This window comes from Barbus barbus (assembly GCF_936440315.1).
Source record: "Barbus barbus genome assembly, chromosome: 32".
NCBI classification, from domain to species: domain Eukaryota; kingdom Metazoa; phylum Chordata; class Actinopteri; order Cypriniformes; family Cyprinidae; genus Barbus; species Barbus barbus.
In genome coordinates this window covers 4,868,315-4,887,981 of record NC_136760.1, presented here as the reverse complement: position 1 = coordinate 4,887,981, position 19,667 = coordinate 4,868,315, and the positions used below count along the sequence as shown (strand labels likewise).

Sequence of the window (19,667 nt, the reverse complement as noted above, 5' to 3'; positions counted from 1 at the left end):
GGAAGTAAAATAATAATAATAATAATAATAAGCATATAGGGATCAAAATAGAACTTTAATAATATATACATGTAAATAATTAAATAAATTGTAATTAAATTATATTATTTACAAATATACAATTGTAGCTCTAGACAGTTACCTGGCTACGATTTACATTTGTCTGATTGATTTTATGGTCTCGAGCATTCAGAAATCACGCAAAAGAAAATTAAGCATTTTATATGATAAAACCATGGTGCATTTTTTAAGGGTTGAAGAAATTAGAGGCTGTAGCATTTCTATCGCAAAAAAGGTGACCAAAAATGAAAGATTAAGTGTATATTTGAATTAGCCTGAATGTTTGGTCAATATTAAACAAGGATTTGATCGTCCTGTAAGTGTAACAGCAGCAATTACCAGGACTTTAGCGCCCTTTACAGACATTTGTAATAAAATGTAATGTACATAAATTGTTTATTTTGTAGTAGGTCTATGTATTTTAACAGTGTTATTCAATGAACCCATATTAATTGTAAACAATCATTATTGCCTCATTGCATCATTTTTTTTTTTTTTTTGAGCAACTGGGATGGTGCACCCCTGGGAGATGATTCTGAATTAAATAAATAAATAAATAAATAAATGCCTGCTTGGAAAATAAATAAACTCTGACACTAAATAAATAAAGACAGGCCTATTAAAATAAATGCAGCCTCTATTTTCATGCTTCAGTCAGTGCGTATATTGCAATATTATTGTTAGTTATTTTAATTAATGTAGCTGTTTGAAACAGACTACTTTTTGGGATGCTGTGTGAAATATCCTAAACATCACAAAGTTAAAAAAAAAAATGCTTTATTCTTCATTAATTAGCCTAATGATTCTTCTTATTATTATTTTGCCAATATTTCAATTTGATTTTTGATTTTTTTCACTATATTTTTCTATTTTATTAAACTATGCAGTTTGTTTGTTGTAACAGTGTGCAGTTTTATTAATTTCCATCAGACATAACAACCCAACATTAAGAAAACAATAGTAGACTTTGTCCGTGTGTGTTTCAGTTCCTCGTCTCTCTCTCTGGAGTCCTCAACACACTCAATGCTGCGCAAGAGTTGCGCAATAGCACTGGTCGTCAACAGGAACACGGCAAGCCTTGCGATCATTTCCCATGCTGCCTTTCGCGTCAGCTGATCTAATCACGTCTATATCGCTTCTGTTTTCCTGGATCAGTGACAGATATCACACGACCTGTGTTCATGTTGACTAGGTGAGAGGGAAAGAGACGCATCAGCCGCCGCGGCGACAGATAAACGCAGAACAAACATGGTGAGTGCTCGGATTATATAAGCAATAATAATGAAAAGTCTGCCGTTTTATGATCATTTTAACCGGATTCATGAGCAACAAGAAAGTTTGCATGTGTTCGTGTCTCATTTACGGGTGTTTGGATGTTTCTCAACTCATGACTGCCCTTATGAAAATGAACCATGGTTTTACTGTAGTAAAAGTGTACTTACCATGTTTGTTTTTAGCATATTGAGTTTGTATAAGCACGGTTTTCTACAAATACCATGGTTAAACCATAGCAAAACCATGTTTAATTTGTGGTTTGTAACTATAGTAAGCATTTATTTGTTATGAAATGGTTAATTTTCGTTGGTTGTGCACGAGATGGAATAAAATCCATTCCAGACCACATGCTTTGGGAGGGATTGTCATGATATTATGTTTTATTTCACTGAGGAGTTGTGAATTTTGTGCTGCTTTGTGTCTACTTCAATTTAAAGATTTGTTTTTAATGCTAAAGACGCCTGTCTTTTTTAAAAGAAGTACACTTTAGCATGTATTTAAAATATAGGCTACTTTAAAAGAAGTACTTAAGTTTCATGTAATGTTTTGGGACTTATAAATGCATGTTATTTGCAATTAAAATATAGTTTATATGTATATTTAATGCAATTAGTTGAACTAAGCACAACTTTGTGTAAACTCTTGAGTGGCCTTGTATTTCATTAATACTATATTATCTGAAAGAACTTAGTTTTTTTTAATATACTTCTAAGATTACAAGTACATAATCGATACAGTTAGGTTCTCCTGTCTATAATGTCTCCTGATGCACTTTGATGTCAAATGAACATGTCTGCATGCGTTTGTACTTCATTGTCGTGTGACTGGGAAACTGGCAGAGATGATGTATCACTTCCACTTTTTGCTACCTAACAAAGACTGCCAGTATATTAAACATACTCTTCTTCTTCTTCTTCTCATAGTGTTTTTATAAGCTACGATCTAACCTCTTTTATGTTTAGGCAGTGTAACATGCATGGAGTGAGTCATAACGCCATCAACAACCTAGAAATGATCTACAGGTGAATCACTGTTATATATGAACTGGTACAATTTAAATCAGAAGATTGTGATGTATAATATAAAACAGTCACAAAAGCATTTCATCTGCTTGTGTAAAACACATAATAGCTGTGCAAACAGGGAGGGTTGTGACACTTTCCATTGTATTGTTACTGAATTCTCAAATATGGCACAAACTAAAAGAGTGCACTAATTTTTTTTCAATTAATTTACTCGAATTCAAAGTCGAATATTCTGATTTACTCCCAAAAACAATTTAAATTTAGATTATAACATATAATGGGATTATTCTAAAGTTTGAGGTGTGAGTTATAAACACTAAATGGTTACTGTTATGGATATGTTACAATCTACCCTATAGTCGTTTGTCTGTGTTTTGCAGTGTGTAAAGAGGGAGTAACTGAAGCTAGAGAAGCCATGTTGGCCACACAAACACCTGAGAGCGGTCCAGAAACAAGAGATGTTAAACAGGTTTGTAACTTCCTCATCTTTTTGAAAATTATTTGGATTGTGGACATTAGTGTCATTGATAGGAAACCTTTCACATCTGTTGAAACCCGTTGAGCAGGTTCTTAGTAGAGCTCATGCAATTTGCAGGAACCTGTATTTGTTTTTGGAAAGCAGCGTTAAATTAAAGATGAGGCTTGTTATTTGACGAATGTTAAAATCCATTCTTCTATCACAGCTTATATGCACAGATAAGTGAAACAAGTATGTCATTTGCATATAAGCACCATTTCTGTCTGTTCTAATTGTAATAATCTTATACAGTTTATTAAAACGAGTTTATAAGAAGCCACAGTTTGCTGCTTGTAGAAGTTAGAACGCGCTCAGAATGGAAACCAGACAAGTAATGCCTTCATGTGAGAAGTCTCTGCTCAATTTTCTATCTGGCCATTTCCTCTTTATTTTCTCGACTTTTTCTGTTAACTGCAGTGCAGTAGCACTTTATATTCAATTCACTTACAGAAATGGATAACGAAAGCAAGACGAGGGATTTGAACAAAACTATTTAAATTCAATAGCTATATAGATTGATTATTTTGACACACATTAGCTCTTTTTATTTTTGTGTGCTTTCTGTTTATAATTACTATATATATATATATATATATATATATATATGAGTACACTTTATCTTCCAAAATTAATCAAAAGCATTTAGGACATAATTTATTTTAGTAGAAGCACAAAATTCATCAGTTTTCTAAAATATATGTAATTAGACTTAATGAATGCAACCCTACACTGTTACAAATAAAAATATATATAATTAGACATTTATCTAAATTGATTATTTACTTCAGTTAAAGCAAAATTGAAATAATCTTGTAGCATTGTCTAGCATTCAAACTATTAACATTTTTTTTTCTAACAAATAGTAATGTTTTGAAAATATTTTAAGTGCATATAAATACAAACCTTTATTATCCTTGACTCTCTGAATATATACCTTTCCAACTAAATTAATACTTGAGTTTTCCATTTGAGCACCCCAAATGATTGCACTGTCTATGATTTAATGCTAATGTAATGCCAAGCGAACAGGAGGAATTTTAATAATAATTGTAGTAATTTAACCTGAAAAGCCCACAATTGTACACCTGATGATGTCGTATAAAGGGATCTAAGATAGGATATAAAAGGGGATCTTTAAAGTTTTTAATATCAGCTACGCAGAATATGAAATAGCAGTGGTTATATATTAATATTGTCACAAATAAAGTAATTGCTTCAGAACTATCCAGTCTTTTTAAAGAGGTAGATGCGTGTTCTCAGAACCACAGTTTTTGAATGTGTTTTGCTGTTTATACACTTGCAACAAGATCTGATCTGAGCCAGAATGTCCTCATTCGTCTAGTCATCGTGACGAAGTGCCTTAAAGACGAACTCAGAGTTTTTAGTCCTCTTGGCTTAATCCCTCCCAGAAACATGACTACTATTTGCATGTCATTTGACTTAAAGGTGTTGAATTTCCACAGCTTTGACTGTCAGTGTCTCATATGCAGTCAGTCAGCAGACATCAGGTGACGGTCTGTCTGTAGATATGGCTCACGTTCACATGGCAGAGCACGATGACTTCTCCATTCTGCCCTCTTGTTTGACATCCTCAAGAGGCTACGCAATGCTTACTCCACATCTTGTGAAGTCGTTTTGTTCTAGAAGTGCTTTTCTTGATTTGATCTGCTGACCTAGATGTCACAGTGCTTCCAGTGATCTGATCGCACAGCAACAATGCAAATCAATACAAAATACACACCCTTAAACTGTACTATTGATTTTGACTGGGCTGTATCATTAAATGTTTAGCTATTGATTTTCTGTGTTTTCTGGTATTTCCCTCCATGGTTATTTTGTTTGACATCTGGTCCAAGAAAAAACAGATGCATGAGAGAGCGGTATTAACCCTTCTGTTCTCCTCAGTGGATCAAGGACAAGATCGCACGGACGCTAAAAGTCCTGCAGAAGCATTACATCACCACAGACACTGCGGTCACCAGTGAGGACCTGGAGGCCAACCTGCTGTGTTGTGCTTTGGAGGCGGTCTTCATCCATGGAATCAAGAGCAAGTTCATTCGTTTTGATGGAGGTCACGCACGCAAAGGAGGGTCACGAGGAGCACTTCCTCAGCCCGTCTTCTGGAGCCTGTTGAAGACCGTCACCCACAGGTGGGTCAGAGAATATCTAAGTTAACTTCAATAAAATCCACATGCATTTAGAAAATAAATAAGGTAGGTTTTAATTTTTTTGTAATTGATCTGGTTGTGAACAGTTCATCTGTGGATTTGTCATAACTTGATCGTCTAGTGAAAACTACAGACTTCTCTCTGGTGACGTAAGCAGGACTTCTCCCCTCTTTTAGTCACTCATATTCATTTGCTTCTACTTTAGTGCCACGCCCACATCTCAGCATCCAATCAACAACAGATGCATAAAACCAAGTCTCCACCTTACGCTTTTTTGATTTTGATAATCCATTATGCTCTGATGTAGGTCACAGAACTTCTATTTAATTGTGATTTTAAGAGGCACGGCAACCGTTGTGTACACTTAAACACAAATGATTAAATTTGCCTCACCAAAAATATGTAGCCAGCCATGTAAAATGACTTTCTATTCCACAAAGAGTCCTGAAAAAATAAGGGTATCACAGTTTTTACAAACATATGAAGCAGCACAACTGTTTTTAACACTGATAATAATAAATGTTTCTTGAGCAGCAAATCGGCATATTAGGATGATTTCTGAAGGATCATGTGACACTGAAGACTGGAGTAATGATGCTGGAAATTCAGCTTTGATCACATTTTACAATTACAATAGAAAGTGGTTCTTTTAAATTGTAATATTTTACAATATTGCCGTTTAATTTGATGAAATAAATGCAGCCTTGGTGATCTTACAGACCCCACACCTTAAAAAGTACTGTAATCCCACTGGCATCCAACAACCAACTTCTGCATTTCAGCAAATCATGTCACATAATGTTACAGTTCTCTTGAATATTGGATGCATAGAATACCAGAGGGAACAAAGTGTAATTCACAAGCCTTATGAAATTATATCGCTACTCCTTCCGTAATCATTCCTAGCCTTTGGTTTGGAGTCGACGGGTGTTGAATTATGCTTTAAAATAACTTTAACCTCAAAAGTATTTCCAAGTGAGCAACCTGTCACCCGTTTGGAAACGGAAAGAGACATGTCAGGGGGACTCGGTGAGGATTGTGACAAGTCTGTAGGATTAGATGAATCATGTGGTTTAGTAATTCCTAAGTCTTTGGGCAGTAGTCAAGTGACACTCACTCTGCTCTTTAAGGCCTCTCGACTCAACAGGACAGTTTTAGGCTTTGTTTTGAGTGTAGAGTAAAGGAGGAAGAAGTCAGGTCATAAAGACACTGTGTCATATTTATACTTACAAAATGAATTTACAGTATGTCACATAACAATATATAATTTTACATACAGTACATAATTTTTGTGCAATTCAAAAAAGTGGATGACCTCCTTCACTAAAGTGTAAACAGTTATGTAAAGGCCCACATAAAGAAGTATATAAGATAATGATAGTATTATTGACACAAAGTGAGGAAAAAAGGCTTTTCAACATTCACACAAACATTTTTTTTATCAATTGCTCTTCCTTATGTCACTCTAAACCTATACATCTTTTGTTCATCTTTGAAACAAAAAAGATATTTGTTATGAAACCTGAGAGATTTCTGTCCATCCATTGAAAGTCCATGCAATCAAAACTTTGAGTACTTTTTGAGTACTCCAGTACTTTATGCGTAGTGCTGGAGTGGTTTAATCCAAAAGACACAATCACTTTATATAATGAACAGATTTAATCTAAGCTTTAATTCACATATGAACATTGAGCAATGCACATTAAATATGGTAAATGGAAGATCAAACATGCATGCTTGAAGGACGAGAACAAACATCATTGGTTCTTAAGCATCAAACAAGCACATTTTTAACATATGATACACGAGTGCATGAATATGTAATATGTGAAACCGTGACATTTTATTTTTGGGTTCACTAACCTTATGTTTGACATGCTTCTTTTTGACACTATAGGGATGTAGTTCAAGAACTGGAACGTCTAAGCTTCATAAACTCAGACATTGGCCGCTGTAGAGCATGGGTTCGCCTGGCGCTAAATGACGGGCTTCTGGAGTGTTACCTAACCTCGCTGCTTCGTGAAGGCTCCAAACTGGGCTCCTACTACCAGCCTGGGGCTCTTTTGCTGGACCCGGAGGACCGCGAGGTTCTCCTCACCCTCCTGCAGGGTTTGTCCTCGATGACTTTCCAGCTCTCCTATAAATCAGCTGTGCTGAATGAGTGGACCAACACACCCCTGGTCCTTGCGGGTCTGTGTCCCCCAACGCCTGCCGACGAGCACCTTGTAGGCCCCAAGCGCAAGGAGTCTTGGGATACAGTCTCCCAGTCATCCGGAGGCTCTGGAAGCTCAGATTGGGCTCAGGAGGTGCTCCAGAGGGAGCCGAGGAGAGAGCAGAGCGAGGGCTGTGAGCCAAACACTCCGCTGACCACGTCGTCAAACCCAAGTCTGGACACGTCGGGATCATCGCAGCTGTCCTCCAGCCTGAGCTCAGATAGTCTGCTGCAGGGTCAGGAGCTCAGGAGTCCAGAGAAGGAGCACTGGAGTTGTGATGCGGAGATCAGCCAAAACACACAACTGAAGATCACTGCTATGGAGTGAGTAGATGTCTGTTCTGTTAAAGTCTTATGACTCTTATGACTCTATGCTATGCGTCAAGGGATAAGTCATCTTCTTGTAATTAGTAATTGTCCAGAGCTATGAATTTTCAATATAAATTAGTTGGTGAGTCAAAAAAGTCCTGTATAACTGATTCAGGTTGACATCCAAATGGGGGGCCAGAAATATTTTAAATTCAAACAATTATAAATTAAACAAAATTAATAAAAAATGACCAAATTTGACCTTATTACTTTTTTTTTTTTTTTTTTTTCTGTTTACAAATCTTAATGTTAATTATTATTATACATTGTTATTTTATTCAAACAGTACTCTACTGGTGGGTAAAAAGATGTACTTAATAGGAAGTAAATATTATTTTCCACAATGTAAATGGCATTTATGCATAAATATAATTTTAATATATTTTAAAATGTAATTTAGCATTGCTCCAGTCTTCAGTGTCACATGATCCTTCAGGAATCATTCTGATATGCTGATCAAGAAATATTTCTTATTATCAATATTTAAAACAGTTGTGCTTTTTATTTTATTTTTTGTAAACTTTTTTTTTTTTTAATTCTTTGAATAGAAAGTTAAGAATAACAGCATTTATTTGAAAATAGAAATCTTTAGCAACATATTAAATGTCTTTACTGTCACTTTTGATCATCTTCAGATGCATTCTTGCAAAATAAAAGTAGTATTTTCTTTTTTAAAAAATCTTACTGAACCCAAACTTTTGAACAGTAGTGTATATATTCCAAATGAATAAAGTTACTGAATCATCCTGAATCCTCATATCTGGGGCTCTGTGGCAACAAATAGTTTGAAACCCCCTGTATCAGATGGCGACCTAATGTTCCAGCATGCTGATTTTCAAAGCATTGCTGTCAGTATGCTGTTAATATGCCAAAACCTGCTCAGCGGCTCTAAATTAATTACTTTTAAAGCATCCTGATTAAAAAATATTCATGTCAAACTCCATAGTCAATGTGTCTAATTGACCGGTTAAGTGCTGGACCCTCTGACCCAGATTTTGAGCAAAACACCAACAGCTTCATGCAGTAAAACATTGTGTCAGTTTCTTGTTTTTGTATTTTCTTTACCTTCCAAAATCCTTTTATTCAGCTGGATATTAAATATCAAGTATGTTCTTGGCCGTGGTTTTGCTGCTGCTGTTACTGAGCTCAGAAACCTCCATGCTTGAAAGCTTGTTGGGACAATTCAAGTCAGGTTTCTAAAGTAAATGTGAAAGAAATGATTTGATGAATTAATTTTTGTGAGTAGAAATTTAGTAATTTGCAGTTGTGCCTGTTTGTTTTCAGAGACAACAGTTCCTCTAATCAGGACTTGAAGGAAGACTTTGATGTGTCCATACCAGCTTCAGACTCTGCAACACAGGCTGTTAATGACAAGCCTGACGTGTCTCCAGCAGCTGCCCTGGACACACGTCAATCAGATGCACACGTCTCAGAGGAATCTGAAGCATGCTCAGAAAACATATCAGCTGAGACGGAAGAAGGAACAACGGACGAATCCAAGACTATTGTTAAAACCGCCACAGTCACCGAGGTTCCAGAAAGTGAGCAGAAGAACTCATCTGTTGATTCCCCTTCAGTTTCTACTTCGACCGAGACCGTTGAGAAGACCTCTGACCTTAAAGACCCTGGCGCTCTTACCTCCACCACCTCTAGTTCAGCAGAGCAATCCCAACATGCTGCATACAGACGCTCCGCAAGTACCGTCAGCAGGAAAACCTCCTCAGACTCTCTGTATTCCTCCTGTGTGAGTGTTTTTAGGGATTCATATTCTCAGGCTTTCATTTCTTAAGCATATAAATCACTTTATAGGTTTATTTAACTGGTCCACCAAAATGAACTTTGATATTGGCATTTCAAAATGAATTGACAGTATGAGTGATTCCATCACAAAACACTTGCATTCACACATATTTGGAACTAGTGCTGGGCTATTAATATAGATTAATCGATCTTCATTTTGATGAACCAGTTTTCAGTCTATGCGGTTTTCACTTAATGCACGAACCAAACTTCAGTAAGCTTTGCTTTTTTAATTTTCCTCTGCAAATGTGGTACAGTAAACAGAAAATATAGCACAGTAAAGGTTATCATGAGATTCAAAGCACAAGTTACCCAATCATTTCTTCCTCTAGTTACAACACAAAATAAAGATGAGAACGTTGAAAGATTTAGCAAAATGTATCATTTCTCATGCAACCGTGTTTGAACCGCAAAAAGACATCAATAAAACGGCATGTAAACAATGTCACGTAACAACCAAATATTTGATAGTTGCTAATAACTCTAGAGGGGATAATTTTGCTAAATATATGCACTATATTACATATTCTTTATATTTTAACTAGTGCTGTCAAACGATTAATCGTGATTAATTGCATTTCTAAATAAGTTTTGTATACTGTGTATATTCATTATGTAAATGTAAATACACACATACAGTATATATTTTGAAAATATTTACATGCATATATTTATACTCATAATTTATATTATATATAAACAACAATTGTATTAAATATACATATGCGTGTGTGTATTTATATAAGCATAATAAATATACACAGTACACATGCATATATTATGTAAATATAACTTTTTAGATGCGATTAATCGTTTGACAGCACTAATTTTAACTTAAATGGGACATCACTAACAGGTTATGTTTAAATAAATCAGAATCATGACAACAACAATAGAAACACAATTATATCATTAAAAAAGTTGATTTAAAACTGCTTTGAAAATGTATGTATACAAAGTTTTTATTTATTTGTTGTTAACCTGACGGTGTTTCTGTCTCTAGCCACTTAAAATCTGCACCTTTTTGTGTCTCAGAAATCCACATCTTGGATATCAGAGGAGGATTTCTACAAGCCAGAAAAAATAGAGAGTTCTGAAGCATATGCCGTCATTGACATCGCACAGATGAACGGGCAGGAGACGTCTACCTCTGAACCAGACGGCATCCAGTCAACACCTAGTGTAGTGCACCGGAGACACAACGGTAAGAAGAACAAGAGACAGGAATTTCCTAAAACTTTTTACTTGCCAAGCCCTGAGCTGCAAAGTGTTGGGAAAAGTAGCGGTCTGTCTGTTTTTATTGGCTTCAATGTGTTGTAGTGTGTAAAAAGTCCTTCAGTGGTTGTTCCATGCACTGAACTTTTGAGGTTTGACCCCAAGTATGATCGGGATTTAAACCAGAGAGTTTAAACTGAAACTAAAGAAGGTCTCAGGTGCGTTCATAAGGTTGCTCAGAATGAAAGTCTAAATTACAAGTCTGACGCCTGTAGACAGCACATGTTTATAAGATGACAACTTTACCATCTTGGTCCACCTCAGTTTCTTTACTGTTTTCACTGCTTTCTCACTTATTACCGGAATGTTCCGGGTTCAGTGCAGCCTAAGCTCTATCAACAGCTTCTGTGGCACTTGATGATGGTGGTTACCACAGAAGAACAAGTTTGTCTACCTAGAACATTAACAAGCAATTTGGACAGCTTTACATTTCAAATAATAAACGTATGCTTAAAATATGATTTTCAAATTTCTGCTTTTAACCCTTGTTTGCTTTCTTTAGGGATAGTTCAGCAAAAAAAATTATAATTCTTTTGATTATTTTCTCACTTTTGTTGTTCCAAACCTGTATGACTTTCTGAGGTACATGAAAGATATTATGAAAATTGTTTATTTTTGTATCATTGATATGCTATTATAGTTTTTAATATTTTAATTATATTTTGTTTTCACTTTATTTTCAGTTTATTTTAATTCAGTTGGTTTCTGTCATTTTTATTGGTTTTAGTTTATAGTTAGTCTTTAGATTTTTATTCTTGAAATATGCCTATGTATTTATTCATTATTTATTTGTTTTAGTTTGAATTTTTTATTTTTTTTGTACTGCAGATTAAACTGAGAAATAGAAGGCGATGGGGAAATGGGGTTATTGCCTGTAAATAAAATACAATAAAATAATTGGTTACTTAAAATACACATTAACTGAAATATGAAAAATGTGTGTGAAAAGAATGATATATCTACTCTCTCACACACACACATTTCCGTTAATGTGCATTTAATTTATTTACTGACAATAATCCTGGTTTCCCATTGACAGAATAATGAAATGCACACAGGTTTTGAACATAATTATCATAGTTTTATTTTGTCAGTTGTATTTTTGGTGAAAAAATGTAGCTAATTTATAGGTCAGTAATGTAATGGTAATATATGGTATATGTAATATAATGTATGTATGTATGCATGTATGCAGCGAGAGATAGATAGATAGATATAGGTGTGTGTGTGTGTATAGATGGATAGATATGTATGTGTGTGTATGTGTATGTATGTATATGAAGAGTTAATTTGCAAAATAAGAGAACCGTTTTTAACAATTTTCAAAAATCAAGTTTTTTTCATTGTGCATTCCAATTGATCTCAATCAAACTGCAGTTGGGTTATTTTGATTGGGTTAAAAAAACAAATAAAATACAGCTAACTAACACAATAAAAACATAACAATAAAAAAAACATGATTTTTGAAAATTTACAAAGTTATGTTTTTGCAAATAAACTCTTCACATATATCTATATATATATATATATATATATATATATATATATATATATATATATATATATATATATATATATATATATATATATATATATATATATATATATATATATATATATATATATATATATATATATATATATATATATATATATATATATATATATATAATCTCTATCTCTATCTCATTTTGTGTGTATGTAATGGATTTCAAACTTTTGCACATGACATTAGGATGGGTAAGCATACACCCAACCTCGTGTTTACAAAACGGCAATTTGAATAAAAAAAATTAAAAAAAAGACTAGAAATGCTGGATGTGTGTATAAAGTGGACTCTCTCTCTCTCTCTCTGTGTCAGGTCTTCCTAACCCGTTCAGGGGTCTGCTGAAGCTGGGTCAGCTGGAGCGGCGCAGTGCGGTGGGCATGTGGTGGGATTATTACTGCGAGCTCTCTCCGTTTGAGCTGCGGCTTTACATCAACGCAGAGGAGCGCATCTGCTACGAAAACCTGTCCCTGCTGCGCTGCGAAGATGTCCACCTGTCCTCCAGTACCGAGGGCCGATTCCGGCTCTCCTTCCTGGGCAAAAGAATCTACCTGCGCGCGCCATCTCGAGGAGAGGCAGAGGACTGGGTGGATCGCATCGTGGAGGCCATCAGCAAACTACGACCCATGATGAGAGACGAACAGTGGGAGGTGCTCCACACGTCCCACAACCAGGACGTCCCCTCACCGACACCCTCAAGCCCCGAGCACACCATCTCAGAGCTTCCGGATACTCCACAGTTAGATTGGACCCGTCATAAGGACCCAGAACCAGATGCCATAAAGGAAGCGGTGGTCTATCAGAACTTGGAGGAGAAGGGTTGGCGGTCTGTTTTACTTTCTCTCTCCCTGGAGGCCCTCAGAGGGTTCCAGGTCCAAGGGGACTCGAAGACGCCTCTGTTCTCATACCCCATTGGGAACATCAGGGATGTGGTTCCTGATGTCTCTCTTGGGAGTCCAGCGTTTTTTAAGGTTCTGACTGCGCGGGACACTCTGACGCTGCGGGCGGAGAGTGGTGAGGAAGCGCGAGGATGGAGGAGTCTGATCAGGGGAGCGCTCGACTCGTATCTGGAGACGGAGGATGATGGAGCGGTTCAGGGCGTCTCAGCAGTGGGCAGTGTCCACAAGCTGGTCCAACACAGACTGAAGGGAGATGGGGTGCTGCTGTCTCACCTGTCTACTGTCCCGAATGAGAGAGGACTAGATGCCCAAAACTACAAATGTGCAGGTATGAGAAGCTGGCATGATTGTTTTTTTCTATAGATATTTTATTTTGAATTATAATTAAATGCAAATCATACAGACAGTGACTTTTAATAAGCTCTTGTTTTCAATATCTGAATTAATTCATTTTAATTAAGCAGTAGATATATTTTTGGTAAAAGTGGTGTAATTTATATTTAGTAATTATTACTATATTATAATTAAATATTTAATTATTATTATTATTTATTAAAATCAATGAAGCATCTGCATTTATCATTAATATGTTATTTTATTTTTTTTATGCCCTTTCAGAAATAATTGTAATATGTTGATGCAGTGCTCAAGAAACCTTTATTATTATCATCAGTATTCAAAACCTTTTTGAAAAATGTACTTAAAATCTGTCCTGAAAAAAATGTATCGGATATCCACAAAAATATTTTGAAAAATAGAAACTTCAAAGGAAGGGCATTTATTTGCTATATAAACCCTTGGTAACATTATAAATGTCTTTACTATTATAAATTGAATGCCTCCTTGCTGAATAAAAGTGTTAATTTCTTTTAAAAAAATAAAAAATCTTTTAAACCGAAGCTTTTGAAACAGATATTTCAATATTTAATGAAATTACAAAGCTACTTCAGGTTTTTAAATGTCTATAATTAAATAATTAATTAATAATACAATAAAGAGCTATTTAAGCATACATTTCTTTAAATCATTGCTTAAATATTAAGAAATGGAAAACATTAAGTTAAAATGTATGGAGAAATATTTTTGCTTGATGTTTACACCATTACTAGCATTCTTGAATCATTAGTTTTTGACACACTATGAATATCTGACAGAAATGTGTGAAACCAGCAGTGAAAACATTACATTAGAATTACGCATTTGCATTTTAAACTGGATTTGTCTTATCTTCACTTCTCATCGGCCCAGAAGCGAGGCACTAGCCACATGTTTATTTCCTTTGCATGCTTGCATTTGTGAGCTTGAGGAAGTGCTGTGCTCTTATGTCTATATGCAAGTGTTTTTCTCTGTACCTGTGCTCTCTGGCTCGAAGTAAAAGCTGCTGTGAATGTGTACGCAGGTTGCCCTCGTCAGATCGGTATGTCTCTGGGGAGAGCCAGACTCTGTGAGTTCTCGGGTCAGTACTACTGTGAGAGCTGCCATCAGGGAGACACAACCATCATCCCCTCCCGCATGCTGCACAACTGGGACCTAACAGCACATGAGGTGAGCACTTATGACCTTTTTCTTTTTATTTATGGACTAAAATTAAGATAAGTGGGATTCACTTTCCATTTTACTTTATTTTAATGAAGTACAATATATTGTAATAATTTTATAGATAATAAATAAAAAAATATTTTAAACTTTTTTTTTTTTTTTTTTTTTTTTTTATTCATTAATGTATATATATCTTAATTTGGATAGTTAATGAGATAATGAATATTAATACACTTTTGATTTTTTGAAATACTGATACTCAAACAAGTTTGAGATTTTTCTCTTTTTTTAGCAAGGTGCATTTAAAGTGATCAAAAGTAAGAGATGAGACATTTACAATGTTAAAATGATAATGATAAATAAGTGAAATGCTGTTCAACTGGAAAAATATCAGTTTCCACAAAAGCAGCACAACTGTTTTCAACATTGATGATGATAAATGTTTATAAATGTGATGATGATAAATTCTATTCCCTAATATTACTGTTTATACTGTATTTTTCATCACATGAATGCAAAATCTTAGCAAACCCAAATTTCTGAATTATGTGTTTGTCATTCAGCTGTGTGTGTATGTCCCTATGTTCAGGTCTCAAAACAAGCCTTTAAGCTGCTGACTCAAATTGACCACGAGCCGCTCCTGAACCTTGACGTTTTGAATCCTGATCTGATTGATCACACTGACATCATGGAGAAAGTGCGGAGCCTGAGACAAAGGCTTCGTTTTCTTGGAGACTACATCCTAAACTGCCGCAGCGGCATTAGCAAACACATCCAGTCCAGGTGTGTGTGTATTCTTAGATGCACGTGTTTGTAATTTGGACGCAATCAAGTCTTTAACAGATGATTGCAACGGATAAGTAATCTGTATTTTATTTCCAGACTTCAGCAGCGGACGTACTTACTGGATAACTGTGATCTATACAGTGTCTTGGACTTGCAGCAGGTATTTCTTGTTGTTTATCATTTGAACTAGGGGTGTGCGACACATGTCATCTACAAAAATATCGTAATTTTTATTTTAGCGATGGACGAGCTGAGATCCAGCATATTACAAAACGTAATACTCTTTTAGCATACAATTAATTTTTGGAAAATAACTCCACTTTGCAAAATACCATGGATCTAGTTAAGAAAAATCATACGATTGGTTTTATATGCGTACGATTGTGAATCTCATATTGATCTCATTGTTCAATAAACCCCTTGCACTGCACAGAATCTGAAGAATAGGAATATCACACAATATCCCTCGTTTGATCAAACCCCTAACCCTCGTTGAAGAAAAGAGTGCTATTAAGTGATCAGACTTCTGAATTTGTTTTTTTGCACACAGATAGCAGACGGGCACTACGAATCTTACCTGAAGTCTCTGATTCAGTTTGGGTCCAAGCACGTGCACAGCTGTGACCTTTGCACCCAAAGAGGCTTCATATGTCAGATCTGCAACACCGACAACATCATCTTCCCTTTCCAGTTCGACAGCACCACCAGGTACTGTCGTGTAACACACATCAGATCTAAAACCCCACACATCCCCTTTCACTCTAGACCACTGCTGTGCTGGCGCTTTCTTTTCTAGCAGAGTCATGTGATTCAGTCACATGCAGCACAGAAGTGGGAGAAATATCATTAGGATGACGGTGTGACTCTGTTTTCTGTCTCTCAGGTGTGACGTCTGCAAAACGGTGTTTCATTCCTCCTGCAAGGCCAAGTGTCCGGTCTGTCCACGCTGCGTTCGCATACAAAAGTATATGGAGAGGGATTTGGAGGACTGATCTAGCTCTTAGTTAGAAACAGGTCATGCTACAAGCTCAAAATCCAGGGTTAGAGCTATATTATTGTAATACTCCATCTAAAACATATTATTTTTCTCAGTAGCTGACCAACTTGGAAGTGTTTGATCAGTTTTTCACGCTAAGCGTTTTATTTGACTCTAGGCCTTAAGTGCACTTATTTACACATTCATCTGTACATATTGACTCACATTAGCACTCCCGTGTATGTTCTTTCACGAAATGTCAATAATGCCAAACCAACACTTTTCTGCAATGATGGTAGAACTGTTATTAAAGCTATGATTTTTGCTTTTCAACTTTATGGAAGCACAGTTGAAGGTTAATCGGGCTTCACATGTAATTCTGCATGTTTGTGTTCAGAATCATAAGTCTTAGTTCCCCTTTTGTTTCTTGTGTTCTCGTTATTGATTGTCAAGCCAAGGAAGTCTTTATTTATGAAACGTAAGGTACTTGAATGCCAAGGATCTTAGAACTCTTGTTTTTATAGATTTTTTTTTTTTTTTTTTGCATCTGAATGTCTCATGCCAAGTATTATGTGAAGCATTACGAGTTTACGAAGCATTGTATGCATTAATAAGCATATTGTTGTATATGCAGGTATTGTATGCAAGAGGATGGTTAATGGAATTATGAAATGTACCAACACTTACAACCTCCTTTAACAGGTCGTTTTTGTATGATACTGTGCCTTTATTTTCAAGTTTGAGTGTAGCATTCGTCACTAAAATGGGATGTGCCAAAAATGTAACTATTATAAGCCAATGTCACAAAATCAGTTCAGAAATCTAATTGCTGACATTCATCTCTGTGGATGATATAAGGATAAACTCTTTTGTGTATGTGTAGATATTAGTTTCCTGGTTTAATGAATGCATATGAAGGTTGCTGCTTCATTAACACTTGTTTTATATTGGAAACAGAAGTGCGCGTGCGCGTTCGTGTGCGTGCGCGTGTGTGTGTTCGTGTTCGTGTGTGTGTGTGTGTTCGTGTTCGTGTGTGTGTGTGTGTGTGTGTTCATTTTTTTTTTTTTTTTAAACAATGCTGTTTTCCTGCTATTTTTATGACTAATTCATTGTCACCTGTTGAAGGAAACTCCCACATGACTTTGTCTTTCTTATGTTTCACCACTAGAGGAGGCAAAAGTCTTAACATGAATTGACAGGAGGATCTCTTTTGACGGTCATGAATACTGAAGCTTTGCTCTGGTCTATAAGCAAAAGTGATTCACATTCCTAATGTTTTATCTTTTTAACTTTTCTTTTAATGTTATTATTAAAACTTCTTTGGTGTAAATGCCTTAATATATGTGCATATAGTCATTCACCACCAGATGCTTTTATCCAAAGCATTGATAAAAGCAACAGTATTTACAGTGCACACAGCACCACTTGGAAATGGTGTGTGTTGATGTGTGTTCGCTGATCTTGTTAAGTGGAACTTAACACAAACAGCGTTTCCTAGAATCACAGAGCAGCTATAGAAAGATGGTTGCATATTTTTATCTTTAATTTGTCATTCCCTTCAAACCTCATCGCAGTGTGTTTGCCTCTGACTGGTTCTTCCTGTTTTCTTACCTCCTGGCACTCTTTTTTGTTTGTTTCTGTCTCTTTCCTGTATGTACTAAACAAAGTCCTTTCTATCTAAAAAAAATATCATATGATCACGTGGGAGCAGGTCGGACTCTTGAATTAAGTCCAGCAATCAATTACAGGCAAGATGATTTTTTTTTTTTTCTGCACTGCTTGATTTTGGTTCCTTAACATCATCTTTCAGAGTAGTGGAAAGAAAATATCCAAAATACACTTTTAAATTTTTTTTATTTCTTATCTGTTCGGACCTTTTAGATTTAATTTACAATATTGGCCATTTTAAAATTAGATTCAAAAGTAGTCAGAAATCTATGGAAGCTTGTTCCTGCCATGGAATAAAAACATTAAAAAAACACGTAATTGTAACTTTGTGTCTCCCAATTCTGAAGAAAATTCTGAGGAAAAAGTCAGAATCACAAGAAGTTTATATCTCTATATCAAAGAAAAGTTTCTTACTTTCTCTCACAGTTCTTTACATCTTGCAACTCTGTTTTTCTTTGTTTCCGCAACAGAATTAAAAAAAATAAAAATGAAAAAAGGTCATTTTTAATTTTTAAAAAAGAGAAGAAAAAGAATCGCAAGATAATTTCAGAATTCTGACTTTTTTTCTGAATTCTGAGTTTATCTTCCTTTTTTTATGCCAGAAAATCTCACACTGAATTTTGTCTTGTAGTTTATATCTCACAGTTCTGAGATTTTTTTTATTTTTTATTATTCCATGGCAGAAACATTCTCCATTTCCGTAGCGCTTACTAATACCAAACTTTCCAGCTTTATTCCTTTCTATATTCTGAAGGTTTTTTACAGAGATGTTTGTTACTTTATTTACAGACTTTATCCAATGTTCCAACAATACCTATTAGTCTAGTTTCTATTTATTAATCTAAGTTTGGCCTCCACGTGATAACCAACGATAAGCTATTCTACCTCAAAACCATACAATATTGAAAAGAGGGCATGTCATTTCCTATTGACCTGGACCACTTTATCAGCGCAGCACAGACAGACTGAAGGAAACCCAACAAGAGAATAACACCATTGTGTGTGAGGTGAACCTAAAAAGCTTCCATAAAGTCAGTGTTCGCACCAACACCCATGTCTGAGGTCTGCGAGCTCCAAATATGAAACATCGAGACATGAGTCATAAAGCTGAAATAGTGTTGAATGAAACAGCCCTTCACTTCATACTCACGCCTCTGTCAGTGTTGCCATGTCAAAGATTAAAAACACTGCAACACTGACAAGTTCTCCACAACATTTCTCTTTTTTATTTTCTGCTTCCTCATTTCTCACTTTTTCCAGCTTTGGGCCATTGTTCCTTCGCTTGGTGACTGACTGTAAATAAAATGGTTTAATATGCAGCTTTATTGTAAATGTTGTATGATGTTTGTATAGGCTCTCACACCCCTCCTGCTCACTTCCACTCAGCTGCGCTCAAACCCGTCGAGCAACACACATTTTTTCCTCGCACCGACACAACAGCACTACAGATCTGAAGTATGGGGCTGAGACGTCCTGGATTAAACCAGAAACAGAGAGAGATGATCGATTCTTACTAAAGTGAGTTATTCCCAGAGCTCAGAGAAGGAGGAGC

The 19,667-nt window shown here is 35.6% G+C and overlaps 2 protein-coding genes across 4 annotated transcripts in view; both read left to right on the top strand.

Moving 5' to 3' along the window:
* The first annotated feature begins 1,109 nt into the window (after positions 1-1,109).
* On the top strand, positions 1,110-17,787 carry plekhm1 (pleckstrin homology domain containing, family M (with RUN domain) member 1). 2 transcript variants are annotated; one of them, XM_079388911.1, is made up of 13 exons: positions 1,110-1,311; positions 2,298-2,357; positions 2,741-2,829; positions 4,783-5,027; positions 6,943-7,581; positions 8,911-9,370; positions 10,462-10,630; positions 12,563-13,474; positions 14,546-14,691; positions 15,275-15,468; positions 15,568-15,631; positions 16,022-16,179; positions 16,355-17,787. In XM_079388911.1, the coding sequence occupies exons 3-13, from the start codon at positions 2,776-2,778 to the stop codon at positions 16,461-16,463; spliced, it is 3,150 nt and encodes a 1,049-aa protein (XP_079245037.1). In that variant the 5' UTR covers positions 1,110-1,311; positions 2,298-2,357; positions 2,741-2,775; the 3' UTR covers positions 16,464-17,787. The 2 variants fall into 2 exon arrangements, with proteins under 2 accessions (XP_079245037.1, XP_079245038.1); XM_079388912.1 differs by lacking the exon at positions 2,298-2,357 and having other exon boundaries at positions 1,113-1,311.
* A 1,639-nt stretch (positions 17,788-19,426) lies between these two features.
* Positions 19,427-19,667, top strand: part of arhgap27 (Rho GTPase activating protein 27) — a 48,803-nt gene continuing 48,562 nt past the window's right edge. Inside the window, exon 1 of one of the 2 annotated variants that reach the window (XM_079388901.1) lies at positions 19,427-19,667. This exon is cut by the window's right edge and continues 25 nt beyond it. The gene's annotated coding sequence lies outside the window, so the exon portion shown is untranslated. The other variant, XM_079388902.1, reaches the window with a different exon arrangement.